Genomic DNA, 14,226 nt, shown 5'->3' with positions numbered 1-14,226 from the left:
TTCTACATAACCTTTTCCAAAAATAGAAAAGGAAAGAATACTTGCTCATTCATTTTATGAAACTATTATAATAAAGTGAGATAAAGTGCAAAAAAGAAAGCTACAAATCAATATCTCTCATCATCATCAACATAAAAATCCTTAGCAAAATATTACAACACAGAATTCAGCAATATATAAAAAGAATTATTATACACGATGACCAACTGAAGTTTATTCTAGGATAAAAGAGTTCTTCAATATTAAAAAAATCAATCAAAGTAATCCATATGTTTAGGCCAATGAAAAAAAATCACATGATCATATCAATCAATGCAGAAAAATCACTTGACAAATCAACCATTTATAAAAAAAAAAATCTCTCAAAAATAGAAACAAGCAGGGTGTTACGGACAGAATGACTGTGTCGCTATAAACTCATGTGTTGAAATTCTAACCCCCAATATAATGGTGATTAGGAGGTAGGACATTTGGGAGATAATTAATTCATGAGAGTGGAGCCCTCATGAATGAGATTAGTGTCCTGAAAAAGATACCCCCAGAGAGCTCTTTTGCTCTGTGTCTGCCATGTAAGGATACAAGAAGTTAGCAATCTGCAACATGGAAGAGGGATGTTATGATTTTTATTGTTACAACTTCTTTCTAATTTGGTCTTGAGCTCTCTCAGTCAAGTAGCTATAGGCCAAGATAGCTACTCTCTAGAAGGGCCCTGACCAGGAGAAATGGTAAATTCAGGTGTGTTGGTCAGGTGAGACACCATGAGGAAGTGAAACCAAAATGCACAAAACAGCAAAAATGTATTACTCACAGCTCTCAGAGAAATTATTGTTTTATTATTCTCCTAACAAGAAGCTGATGAGAAGCACAGAGGAGGCAAAGAATTCAATCACCAGGAAGAGAGTGAGAAAGAGAGAAGACATGCAGAACTATGCCTCATGGGCATTACCCCTTAGGCTTTCCCACAGGTTTATGGATTGACGAGCTTAAAGAAAACATGCCTGAGTCAGGGAACTTACATGATTCTAGTGTTGACCATTAGGTTTTATCATGGTCAGCAGCTGTAGGGTATATTGAGTTTTAGGCCTGTGAGATGAGGAACAAATGGGCTCTATGGCACACAACCACATAGCAAAGGGAAGTTTTAACTAGGCTAAAGGTGATGGGGGTACAACACAGTTTCAAACAACTTATGTCAGACCTAACAGTGAATGCCAAGGCAGCAACTATATTAAACAAATTTCCAACAAGTGTCCCACACCAGAACCCTACCATTCTGGCACTCTGATTTTGAACTTCTAGCCTCTAAACCATGAAAAATAAATTTCTGTTATTTATAAACCCCCAAGCCTAGGGTACTTTGTTGCAGCAGCCCAAACTGACTAAGACAAGGATGTCCCTCAACTTGATAAAAATCATCTACAAAAAAACTACTGGTAACATTATACTTCATGGCAAAAGACTGAATTGTTTCTTACAATCAAGAACAAAGGCAAGAATGTCTGCTGTCACCACTCTTACTCAATATAGTGATAGAAGTTCTAGCAGAGCAATAAAGCCAAAAAAAAGGAAATGAAAGGCATGCAGATCAGAGAGGAAAAAAAATGATACTGTCTCTAAATGCAGTTGACATGATTGTGTATGTTGAAAATCCCAAGGAATACAAAAGTACTCCTAGAACTGATGTGTGTATTCAGCAAGGTCACCACATACAAGAAAAACATACAAGAATCTACTGTATTTCTAAATACTACCAATAAACAGGTGGACACCAAATTAAAAACACAATACTGTCTGGGTACAGTTGCTCATGCCTGTAACCCCAGCACTTTGTGAGGCCAAGGCAGGAGGATTAGTTGACCTCAGGAGTTTGAGAATAGTCTAGGCAACATAGTGAGACCTTGTGTCTACAAAAATTTTTAAATTAGCTGAGTGTGGTGGTAAACACCTGTAGTCCCAGCTACTTGGGAGGCTGAGGTGGGAGAATTGCTTGAGCCTGGGAGGTTGAGGCTGCAGTGAGCCATGATTGTGCTGCTGCATTCCAGCCTGAGTGACACACCAAGACCCTATCTCAAACAAAACAAACAAAATACTATGTACAATTGCTTAAAAAAAAACTTAGGTGTAAATCTATCAAAACATGTACAGGGCTTGAACGCTGAAAACTACAAAATGCTGATTTTAAAAAGGTTGAAGAAGATCTTGGCTGGGTGCAGTGGCTCACACCTGTAATCCCAGCACTGGGAGGCGGAGGCAGGCAGATCACCTGAGATCAGGAGTTCGAGACCAACCTGGACAGCATGGTGAAACCCCGTCACTATTAAGAACACAAAAATTAGCCAGGCTTGGTGGTGTGCACCTGTAATCCCAGCTATTCGGGAGCTGAGGCAGGAGAATGGCTTGAACCCGGGAGGAGGCAGAGATTGCATTGAGCCAAGATCATGCCACTGTACTCCAGCCTGGGTGGCAGAGCAAGACTCTGCCTCAAAATAAATATGTAAATAAAAATAAAAATTTAAAAAGTTCAAAGATCTAAATAAATGAGATCTAAATAAATGGAGAGACATTCCATGTTCACAGATTGAAAGACTTAACACAGTAAAGATATCAATTCTTTTTGTACTTAATGCTTTGATATCCTGGGGCCTTGCTAACCCTGGAGGAACTGCCCCCACTAGCATTAGCCAATTCCTAAAGATAGTAAAGGATTCACCTGATAGCATACCTTCCATATGCAAACCAATCAACCAGAGGCCATAACCCAACTGCCTCCTTAACAAAGCTTTCCCACTCAGTCACTAGTTTCCCTTGCCCTAATTACCCAGGGCCAGCTACAAGACAAGTATGAATATCTGCTAAACCCCAGAGCCCACTGAAATTACTCAGACTAGCCAATCCTAAACTTGCCTACCTTGCCTCACCATTCCTTTCCCTAGTAACCACAATAAAGGCTCTTGCCCATGTTTTCCACATCACTCTCTTTGCCTTCTAACCAACTCTGATACTTATAGATGTAGTTCATGGCATGAAATGCCTCCTTCTGAGATCTGAGTATAATAATAAGCTATCTTTGCAATGGCAATCATCTCCTGATCTGTTGGTTTTGCCATACCTCAATAAGAACAAAACCTACATTTTAAAACAATGTTGTCTGCTTTCAATATAAAGATACAAATACAATAAAATTAAAGAAATGGAGAAAGATATACTATCTACACACTAATTAAAGAAGCTGGAGTAGCTATATTTAATTACAGATGAAGCAGACTTCAGAGCAAAGAAAATTATCCAAGATAAAGAGGGGCATTACATATGAAAAATGGGTCAATTCTCCAAGAAGACATAATAATCTTAAATGCTTATGGTGCAAAAAACAAGACTACAAAATATGTAAAGCCCACTGATAGAGTTGAAAGCACAAGTCCATTATTATAGTTGGAGACTTAACACTCCTCCATATCAGTAATTAACAGATCAACAGACAGAAAATCAGTAAAGATATAGGTTTGTTGTAGTTGTTGTTGTTTTGAGACAGAGTTTCACTCTTGGTTGCCCAGGCTGGAGTGCGATGGCGCGATCTGGGCTCACTGCTATCTCCACCTTCTGGGTTCAAGCGATTCTCCTGCCTCAGCCTCCCAAGTAGCTGGGACTAAGGGCACCCGCCACCACACCCGGCTAATTTTTGTATTTTTTAGTAGAGATGGGGTTTTGCTATGTTGACCAGGCTGGTCTTGAACTCCTGACCTCAGGTGTTCTGCCTGTCTGGGCCTCCCAAAGTGCTGGGATTACAGGGTAAGCCACCGCACCTGGCCAAAGATACACTTGAACATCACCAGCAATCAACTGAATCTAAATAACACTTATAGGCGAGGCGCGGTGGCTCAAGCCTGTAATCCCAGCACTTCGGGAGGCTGAGGTGGGCAGATCACGAGGTCAGGAGATCCAGACCATGCCGGCTAACACGGTGAAACCCCGTCTCTACTAAAAATACAAAAAAAATAGCCGGGCATGGTGGCGGGCGCCTGTAGTCCCAGCTACTCGAGAGGCTGAGGCAGGAGAATGGCGTGAACCCAGGATGCAGAGGTTGTAGTGAGCCGAGATCGCACCACTGCACTCCAGCCTGGGCGACAGAGCGAGACTCCGTCTCAAAAAAATAAAATAAAAATTAAAAAAAAAATAACACTTATAAAATAGTTAATCGATTATCAACAAATAAACATTTTTCTCAAGCTTACATGGCATATTCACCAAGATAGACTATATTCTGGGTCATAAAACACATTTGAAAAATTTAAAAGAATAGAAATCACATACAGCCTCAGAACACAAAGGAATTACATTAGAATTAAATAAAAGAAAGATAGTTGGACAATCCCAAAATATTTGGAGATTAAACAAAATATTTATAAATAACAAATAGGTCAAAGAAGAAGTCTCAAATGAAATTTTAAAATATTTTGAACTAAATGAAAAGGAAAATACAACTTATCAAAATTTGTGTGGCACAGCAAAAACAGTTCTTAGAGAAAAATTTTAACATTGAATACATATAGTGGAAAAGAAGAAAGATCTAAAATCAGTAATATAAGCTTCCACCTTAGGACACTAGAGAAATAAAATAAACATAAACCTAAAGCACGCAGAAAAAAAGAAAACTTCGAAATCAATGACATCAAAAACAAAACATCATTAGAGAAAATTAATAAAATCACAAGTTAGTTCTTTGAAAATATCAATAAAATTCATAATTTTTAGCCAGGCTAACCAAGAAAAAAAGAAAGAATATTTAAAATTGCCAGTATGAGAAATGGAAGAAGTGTCATCACTACTGATTCCATGGACCTAAGAGAATTCATGTCCTTTGTAGGGACATGGATGAAGCTGGAAACCATCATTCTCAGCAAACTATCGCAAGGACAAAAAACCAAACACCGCATGTTCTCACTCATAGGTGGGAATTGAACAATGAGAACACTTGGATACAGGAAGGGGAACATCATACACTGGAGCCTGTTGTGGGGTGGGGGGAGCGGGGAGGGATAGCATTAGGAGATATACCTAATGTAAATGATGAGTTAATGGGTGCAGCACACCAATTTGGCACATGTATACATATGTAACAAAACTGCACATTGTGCACATGTACCCTAGAACTTAAAGTATAATAAAATAAAAAAAAAAGAAATCATGTTAAAGACTCTGCTCACAAATTTTTTTTTTTTCTTTGAGATGGAGTTTCACTCTTGTTGCCCAGGGTGGAGTACAATGGCACGATCTTGGCTCCCCGCAACCTCTGCCTCCCAGGTTCAATCGATTCTCCTGCCTCAGCCTCCCAAATAGCTGGGATTACAGGCATGAACCACAACGCCCGGCTAATTTTGAATTTTTAGTATAGACGGAGTTTCTCCATGTTGGTCAGGCTGGTCTTGAACTCCCGACCTCAGGTGATCCGCCTGCCTCAGCTTACCAAAGTGCTGGGATTACAGGCGTGAGCCACCGCACCCGGCCTTCTGCCCACAAAATATATAACTTAGATTGAAATGGAACAATTCCTTAAAAGGCACAAACTACCAAAACTCACTCAAGGAAAAATGGATAATCTGAATAGGCCTATATCTGTTAAAGAAGCTGAGTCAATAATTAATAACCTTCCAAAATAGAAAGCATCATGCTTTCACTGGTGAATTCTACCAAACACTAAAGGTAAAAATATCATTTTTATACAATTATTTCAGAAAATAGGTGAAGAGAAAATACTTTCCAACTCGTTTTATTAGGCTAGCATTACCCTAACTCCAAGACATTACAAGAAAGGAAAATTACAGAACAATATCTCACATGAAAGTAATGCAAAAATTGGCTGGGAGCAGCGGCTCCCAGCACTTTGGGAGGCCGAGGCGGGCAGATCTTGAGGTGAGGAGACCGAGACCGTCCTGGCTAACATAGTGAAACCCCGTCTCTACTAAAAAAAAAATACAAAAAAATTAGCCGGGTGTGGTGGCGGGCGCCTGTAGCCCCAGCTACTCGGGAGGCTGAGGCAGGAGAATGGCGTGAACCCGGGAGGCGGGGCTTGCAGTGAGCCGAGATCAGGCCACAGCATTCCAGCCTGGGCAACAGAGCGAGACTCCGTCTCAAAAAAAAAAAAAAAGGCAAAAATCCTCAACAAAATATTAGCAAATAGAATCCACCAATGTATAAAAAGAATTATACAACATAATCAAATGGCATTTTTTCAAGGTATGCAAAGCTGGTTCAACATTCAGGATCCAATTAATGTAATCCATCACATCAACAAGCTAAAAAAGAAAAATACATCAATAGACACAGAAAAAGTACTTGACGAAATTCATTGCACATTCATGATAAAAACTCCCAGTAAATTAGGAAGAGAAGGGGAACTTCCTGAACTTGATAAGGAACAGCTATATAAAACCTACAATGAACATCATACATAACGGTGAGAAACTAAAAACTTTCCCCTAAGATCAGTAATAAGGTTAGGATATCCCTTCTCATACAGGAGAAAATGGAGATAAGTTTTTAGATATAGCATCAAAAACACAATGTAAAAAATTAAAAAACTGATAAATTAGACTTTATTTAAATTAAAAATTTATCATCTGTGAAAAACCCTGCTAATAAAAATGAAGAGACATGCCATAGACTAGGAGAAAGTACATACATATATCTGATAAAGAACTAAATTGTACATAGGACCCTTAAAACTCAATAAGAAAACAAACAGCCAAATTTTTAAAAAGGCAAAACATCCACATAGATATTTCACCAAAAAAGATATAAAGATGCTCAATATCACATTAGGGGGTTGTAAATTAAAACAATAATGAGCTACCACTACATATATATTTGAGTGGCTACAATCCAAAAAAACTAACAATACCAAATGCTGGCAAGAATGAGAAACAGGAATGCTCACTCATTGCTAATGGAATGCAAAATAGTACAACCACTTTGGAAGACAGTTGGTAGTTTCGTAAAAGTCTAGGGATACTCTTACTGTATGATCCAAAAATCAGGCTCCTAGATATTGACTCAAATGAGTTGAAAACTTATGTCCACACAAAAACCTGCACATGAATGTTTATAACCATTTTATTCAAAATTACAAAAAATTTGAAGCAGCCAAGATGTCCTTCAATAAGTGAATATATAAGCAAACTGTGGTACACTCATCTAATGGAATATTATTCAGTGACAAAAATAAATGAGCTGTCAAGCCATGAAAAAACATAGAGGAGGCTTAAGTGCATATCGTTTAGTAAAAGGAGCCAGTCTCAGAAAGCTACACATATTGTATGACTCCAACTATATGACAATGTGGAAAAGACGAAACTAAAAGACAATAAAAATAAAAATATCAGTGACTATCAAGGGTACAAGAGAAAGAAGAAATGATGAATAGGTGGTCCACAGGCGATATTTAGGACAGTGAAACTATTAATTTTTTGCTGTATAAAACTGTAATGGTAGAAACATGCCATTATGCATTTGTTAAAATACAAAGAACTATATAACACAAAGAATGGAACTTAATGTAAGCTATGGATTTTAATTAATAATAATGTATCACCATTGGTTCACCAATTGTAACAAATATACCACATTAGTGCAAAATATTAATAATAGGGGCCACTGTGCACAGAAAGTAGAGAGATGAAGGGATTTTATGGATCTCTTGGTACTATGTGCTCAATTTTTCTGTAAATCTAAAACTGTACTAGAAAATTCTGTTAATCAATTTTCTAAACCTACAGCACTATTTCAGAAGAAAAAATAATTTTTCTCTATCAACTGAGATATAGTCTTCTTTCAAAGGCAAATATTACTGGACATTTTCCCCCCTTGAGTATGATAAATAGAAGGTTAAATGCAACTTGTATAATACATTCAAAGTTTAAATAGAATAAAAATATTTCTTAAATCAAATATGGACCATATTTAACTTTTTTTTCCTTTCTGTTTCTACTATAAAAACCTCAGAGTCAAAAGGACCTTAGAGGTAACTAGTCCTAGTTTTGATCTGAATTTCCTTTACATTTTCAGTAAATCTGATTATTCAGCTTTGTTACCTATTTTTTTCTATTTTTTAACTTTCTTTTCCTAGTTCTAGTTTCCCCTACTCCCTTGACTGGCTACAATAGTAAAATAAAGTATATCTTTATTTTACTATTGTAGTTATTGAATATGGTTTTATTATCCCTTTTGGTTTTTAAAAGCACACCCATACACACATGAAATACTCTGAAAGATTCACAAATTGAGATTTATTTTTTGTGGGGGACTTTGCACTCGCACATTTTTGTAGATCAATGGCCTTAATGGTGTGGAAGAGATCGATCTAATATAAACTCCCAGTGTAATTTCCAGTCTAAGATTGGATTTTTCTGAGCAGTTTTTAATAGCTTCTACAAGCAAACCTATTGTATAGACAAAAACAATGTTTCTTTAGTGATAACGAATATTAAATAATTTATTCTTCCCCTTCATTGTTCTCTTAGAAAATTAAGTATTCCTCATTATAAACAACCTTCAGTAAAACATAGCTCTAGTCTACATGACCATAAACATAGTTAAAGAACTATGGAATATAGATCACTTATTAAAAGTTAAGATTCGAAGAGACTAGAAAATGAGATTTTAAAAAAGGAACAAGTTGAAAGGTCTTTGGGATCTATAGTCTCCTAAGGAAATGTAGTCAATTATAAATAAGGGAATTGTTTTCTGGAAATTATTAATTCTCTTTAAACTTGTTATTTTGAAATACTTATACTTACTGATTTACTGAACTTGAAAATATTCCATTTGTCTTTGGGTCAAAATTAGTGAAAGTAGGAACATTTCCATTTAATTTTAAAAATTTGCCAAAACTTAAAAAAAGTATCAGGTTTTAGTTATTCTAAAATGAGGACCATCACCTAAATGCAGTAATATAATTTTGTAGGAAAAAGATACAACATTTCAGATTAGGAAAAGTAAAAGTAGATAACCATAAACTATTCAGAAGTGGAATTGAACAAACTTCTCAAAACTAGACTTAGTAAAGGTTCTTCTACATTGCAAAGTTTATTTGGAAAGCTACAACTTTGTATTGATTTTAATTATAACATTTCATCTTAAAAATTAAAATACTAGAAGCTAAAGTTGTAATGTAGGGTTTCTCAACCATGGCAGTACATGTACTGACATTTTGGGTTGAAAATTCTTTGTTGCAGGGACTGTCCTGTGTACTGAAAGATTTTTTGCAGTATCCCCGGTAGATGCCCTCATAGTCATGAAAAACAAGAATGTCTCCAGACATCCAAATGTCCCCAGGGGAAGTAAAATAGCCCCAAATTAAGAGCCACTGTTGTTAATGTATAAATCCATTTTAAGTTGTCATAGAGCTAGTATACATCCTTTTTCTCATAAGTAATCTAATTAAAAGAAAGGGAGATAGAAAATGATGGAACTCACATGTATAAAAGAGAGCTTAAGAGCAAGTAAAGGTGCACTAGAGAAAGAGACAAACTGAAAATTCTTGACAGATATCCAAGAAAAATGTAAATTTTTCAGTTAAGTCCAAGACCATGTGATAGAGTAATAGTGCTATCTCTGAGTAAAAGTTGTACTTTTCATGGTCCATCAGAAAGAAAACATTGTTAACTGCCAAAAAAGAATTTATTAAAAATGCCATGTTAAAGTCATTCAAAAAAAATTAAAATAAATGAAATCTTACTTTTTTCTGTAGTGCTCCCTGGCAATCTTTGGTCCTGATCTTTAGGAAGTACATTTGCTTTACTACTTGACTCAACCACAGATTGTTTTACTGATAAAGATAAAAGTTCCATAGCATTGTAAGAATCATACAAATCCCAGGCAGTGGACATTATGCCTAGATAAAGAGACAGAAAGGTAAAAATTGTTTTAAACCAAATTCCAACATTTTAGCTTTATACAAAACTACTCACAGAAAAAGCTAAGATAAGAATATCTACTGTTGCCTGATGCAGTTGCCCGTGCCAGCTACTTGGTCCACCTGAGGCAGGAGGATCACTTGAGGCCAGGAGTTAGAGGCAGTAGTGTGCTATGATGACACCTGAGAATAGCCACTGCACTCTAGCCTAGACAACATGGTAAGACCCTCTCTTTAAAGAAATTAAAAATTAAAAAAGAATCTACTGTTTATTTTTAAAAACACTATTGTTTTACAATATAACAGGAAGTGGATAGAAATGACAAAGAAATACATCATGAGGATACCTCAAGAGATCCTTAGTCATCACACTATTAGTATCTACAAACATTTTAATGCTTTAAGGATAACTCCAAATTATCTTCACAATATTTTCTGACCATCACACCTCCCTTCCCTCTATCCCACACCTGTACAGCATAATCTCATTAGTCTGTCATTGTAGGACTGCCTTGGTGATATGCATCTGGACAAATATGTTATAAAAAAACTTTTATGTTCCTTTACTTATGATTAATACATAATATATTGTCAACAGATATTTGCAAGCATCTGATTCCATTTTTATCAAGTAAAATTTCCTATACACTTATTATGTGAAAAGATTGTCCCTGCTGGGAAAATTGATAGACTCTGATCTCAAGAAGCTTGTATAATAGTATGTTTATTATCGTCTCTTTTAAAATTATAGTTTAGGTTAAATTTATTCAAATCATCAAAAATATAACAATGGTTTGCAAACAAATATTGGCAGTGTTATTTATCTTTAAATAATAACTTAAAAACTCCAAGTCTCTTTCACTGCTGATTTATGTTTATGCAGCAATTATTTTATCAGCGATCATATAACAATATATTTGTACATGCTAAATTTACCAATTTTTCAGTTAAAGGATAGTGATTTAATACATAATTTTTTTCCTTAAAAATCAAAACAGAATGTGGATCTAATAAATGCAGCCTCTTAATTGCTACAACTATTATTTTCCTAATACAAAATGGAGGAGCTCTAGTAAAGCAGTGTTTTCAATGGGTAATAATCGGGTTTTTTGTTTGTTCGTTTTGTTTCGTTTTTTTAAGAGTTTTGCTCTGTTGCCCAGGCTGGAGTGCAGTGGTAGAATCTCAGCTCATTGCAACCTATGTGTCCCGGGTTCAAGTGATTCTCCTGCCTCAGCCTCCCCAAGTAGCTGGGATTACAGGCACCCACACCATGCCTGGCTAATTTTTTATTTTTAGTAGAGATGGGGTTCACCATGTTGGCCAGGCTGGTCTTGATCTCCTGACCTTAAGTGATCCACCTGCCTTGGCCTCCCAAAGTGCTGGGATTACAAGTGTGAGCCACCATGCCCGGCCTCAATGGGTAAGAATGTTAACTCAAATTTCTTAATGATATTTATATCTTAATGAACTCATCATAAGGCCATCTAACAAAGTCATGCACAGAATACGTAGTATATTTTGCTCAATTGAAAAAAGTACATTTTCCATGTTCATGAAGAGAACTTAGAAATTACATCTTTGAAAACTGAATTACTTAACTTTCTTTTTCTTTCGTTTAACTGAAAGTTTAGTAAGTTTAGCATATAGGAACATACTGTTACATGGTCATTAATAATTGTTACATAAATAAATATGCCTATTATAAATAAGCAATACAATATGTTTGGATAATTAAAAGTTGACTCTTATTTGTAAATAACAAATTACTGCTCATTTTAGTTTGGGTACTATAGTTACCTTTGTTCATCTGAACAAGTTTAATTAACCTAAGAAAAAAACTTTCAAACCTGTCAAATTGTATACATTATTAAGTGCAGTTTTGTATATAATTCTAACTCAATAAAGCTGTTAAAAAATAAAGTCTCAAAATTCATGCCCTACTGTTATGTAAAAGATGGGTAATAATGAATGATTGTGACTTCTCAATTTTGTAATTATATGCTATTAAAGAAAGCTTATTTTAAATGGTATCAGAAAAGAAGCATTCCAAACTGTGCCTTTTTTTTTAAGCATTTCTCAGTGTAATATATGTTTAAATAGTTGTTAAAAGGCAAAGAAACGCAGGTGTCAACAGATGGAGATTGGCTAGCAAGAGGTAATGCAGAGGTGATATGGGCAGTTCAGTTACAGCCTCTGCTATAAAAGAAAAAAACATTTAAAAGAGCAAGGTAGGCCAGGCGCAGTGGCTCATGCCTGTAATCCCAGCACTTTGGGAGGCTGAGGCAGGCAGATCATGAGGTCAAGAGATCGAGACCATCCTGGCCAGCCAACATGGTGAAACCCTGTATCTACTAAAAATAGCTGTGCATGGTGGCGGACACTTATAGATCCAGCTACTCTGGAGGCTGAGGCAGGAGAATCGCTTGAACCCAGAAGGCGACAGTTGCAGTGAGCCGAGATCGTACCACTGCACTCCAGCCTGGGCAACAAAGCGAGACTCTGTCTCAAAAAAGAGCAAGGTAATGATCAACCCAAAAGTTAGGTGAGTGGATACCTCTGTTAGAGGTGGCTAGAAGAAAGAGGGTTGTGATAGGACAGTGTACAGGGGGCTTCTAATCAACTGGGGATGTTCTATTTCTTATCCTGGCTGGTGAGTACATGGTATTGATTTTTTCTTTACACTACACATGTATGTGTTGTATGCTCTTCTGTTTGCAGTACATATTTCATAATAAAGTTGTTAAATAATGAAAGACAGTTTACACTAAAGAATTTAGATGCAAATTAAGTAAATATTAAGATTTTATGGATGCCAGCCATGGTGGCTCACACCTGTAATCCCAGCACTTTGGGAGGACGAGGCAGGCAGATCACTTGAAGTAAGGAGTTTGAGACCAGCCTGGCCAACATGATGAAACCCCATCTCTACTAAAAATGCAAAAATTAGCCCGGCGTGGTGGCACGTGCCTGTAATCGCAGCTACTTGGGAGGCTGAGGCACGAGAATCACTTGAACCTGGGAGGCAGAGGTTGCAGTGAGACAAGATTGCACCATTGCCCTTCAACCTGGGTGTCAGAGCAAGACTCCATCTCAAAACAACAACAACAAAAAGATTTTATGGATCAATAAAAGTGTACCTTTTCCCTGCCTGGTTTTGGATGAAACTGGAAGAGATACAAGAATCAGAGAAATGGAGGTCAAAATATTACCTTTATTACTGATAAGTCTAATTGAAAAATGTAGCCTTAAATCTGCAACTAAATGGACTTGCTAATTCTTCCTTCCAGAATATAGGGAAGAACTACTAACCAGTAACTGTCACAGCTAGACAAGCACAGACTTCCTCCACAGGGGTAAGAACAGCCCAGATCGCATGATTTCTGCAAGTGAACAGACTTAACAAAAAGTGCCTCAGCCAGAAATGACTGAGCTTCATTCCTTCTCCTAAATTCTCTCATCAAATTAGTCACTTCTCTTTTCCTGGGAATGAGTAAATAATGTACAGAGAGACGCCAAAAGTGTTAATTTAGCAGAAGTTATTTCTGTAAAGTTTCACAAAAAGGGAGGAGGAAGTTTTCCCTGACAGTATACATATAGTCACTTATGATAAAGGTGGCATTTCAAATAATTGAGCTTCAACTTAACTATGGAGGCCTATTGAAAAGGAAAGCAGGAACTGGATTAAGAATGGTAAACGCGGTGTGGTGGCTCATGCCTCATCCCAGCACTTTGGGAGGCTGAGGCCAGTGGATCACTTGAGGTCAGGAGTTTGAGACCAGCCTGGCCAAAATGGTGAAACCCTGTCTCTAGTAAAAATACAAAAATAAGCCGGGTTGTGATGGCAGGCACTTGTAATCCCAGCTACTTGGGAGGGTGAGGCAGGAGAATCACTCGAACCCAGGAGGCAATGGTTGCAGTGAGCTGAGATTGCACCATGGCACTCCAGCCTGGGCGACAGAATGAGACTGTCTCCTAAAAAAAGAAAAAAAAAGAATGGTAAATGCAAGCTAGATGCAGAAAAGAATTCAGAACGATAATGTACCTAAGTATTCTGTCCTCAGGTTAAAGAGATTGTATAATGTCAGCAAGCATCTAGGTTATGGTAGTGATCAATATGTCAATCTCAAGTTTTAATGTAGATAGGTTGCCTTCTATGTTTGGTGAACAGCTGAAATTCTAGGCTATCCAGTCATTATCCTGCTGGGAACTACTATCACCTCACTCCTATGTCAGACCTCCTGTTCAATGTATTTTATTGTCTTCTTCTTTTTTTGTTTCACAGTGGTTTTGGTTGAGCACATCCTTGACTTCTTGAA

At 36.8% G+C, this 14,226-nt stretch overlaps 1 protein-coding gene across 1 annotated transcript in view; it reads right to left on the bottom strand.

The window, feature by feature from the left end:
* Positions 1-14,226, bottom strand: part of DNAI4 (dynein axonemal intermediate chain 4) — a 113,689-nt gene that overhangs the window by 37,988 nt on the left and 61,475 nt on the right. Inside the window, 1 exon segment of the mRNA XM_024246372.3 lies at positions 9,734-9,889. Within this exon segment, the coding sequence (XP_024102140.2) occupies positions 9,734-9,889 (156 nt within the window).

Source organism: Pongo abelii, chromosome 1 (genome assembly GCF_028885655.2).
Source record: "Pongo abelii isolate AG06213 chromosome 1, NHGRI_mPonAbe1-v2.0_pri, whole genome shotgun sequence".
NCBI lineage: Eukaryota > Metazoa > Chordata > Mammalia > Primates > Hominidae > Pongo > Pongo abelii.
The sequence above is the reverse complement of the archived record's forward strand: the minus strand, read 5'-3'. Positions and strand labels throughout refer to the sequence as shown.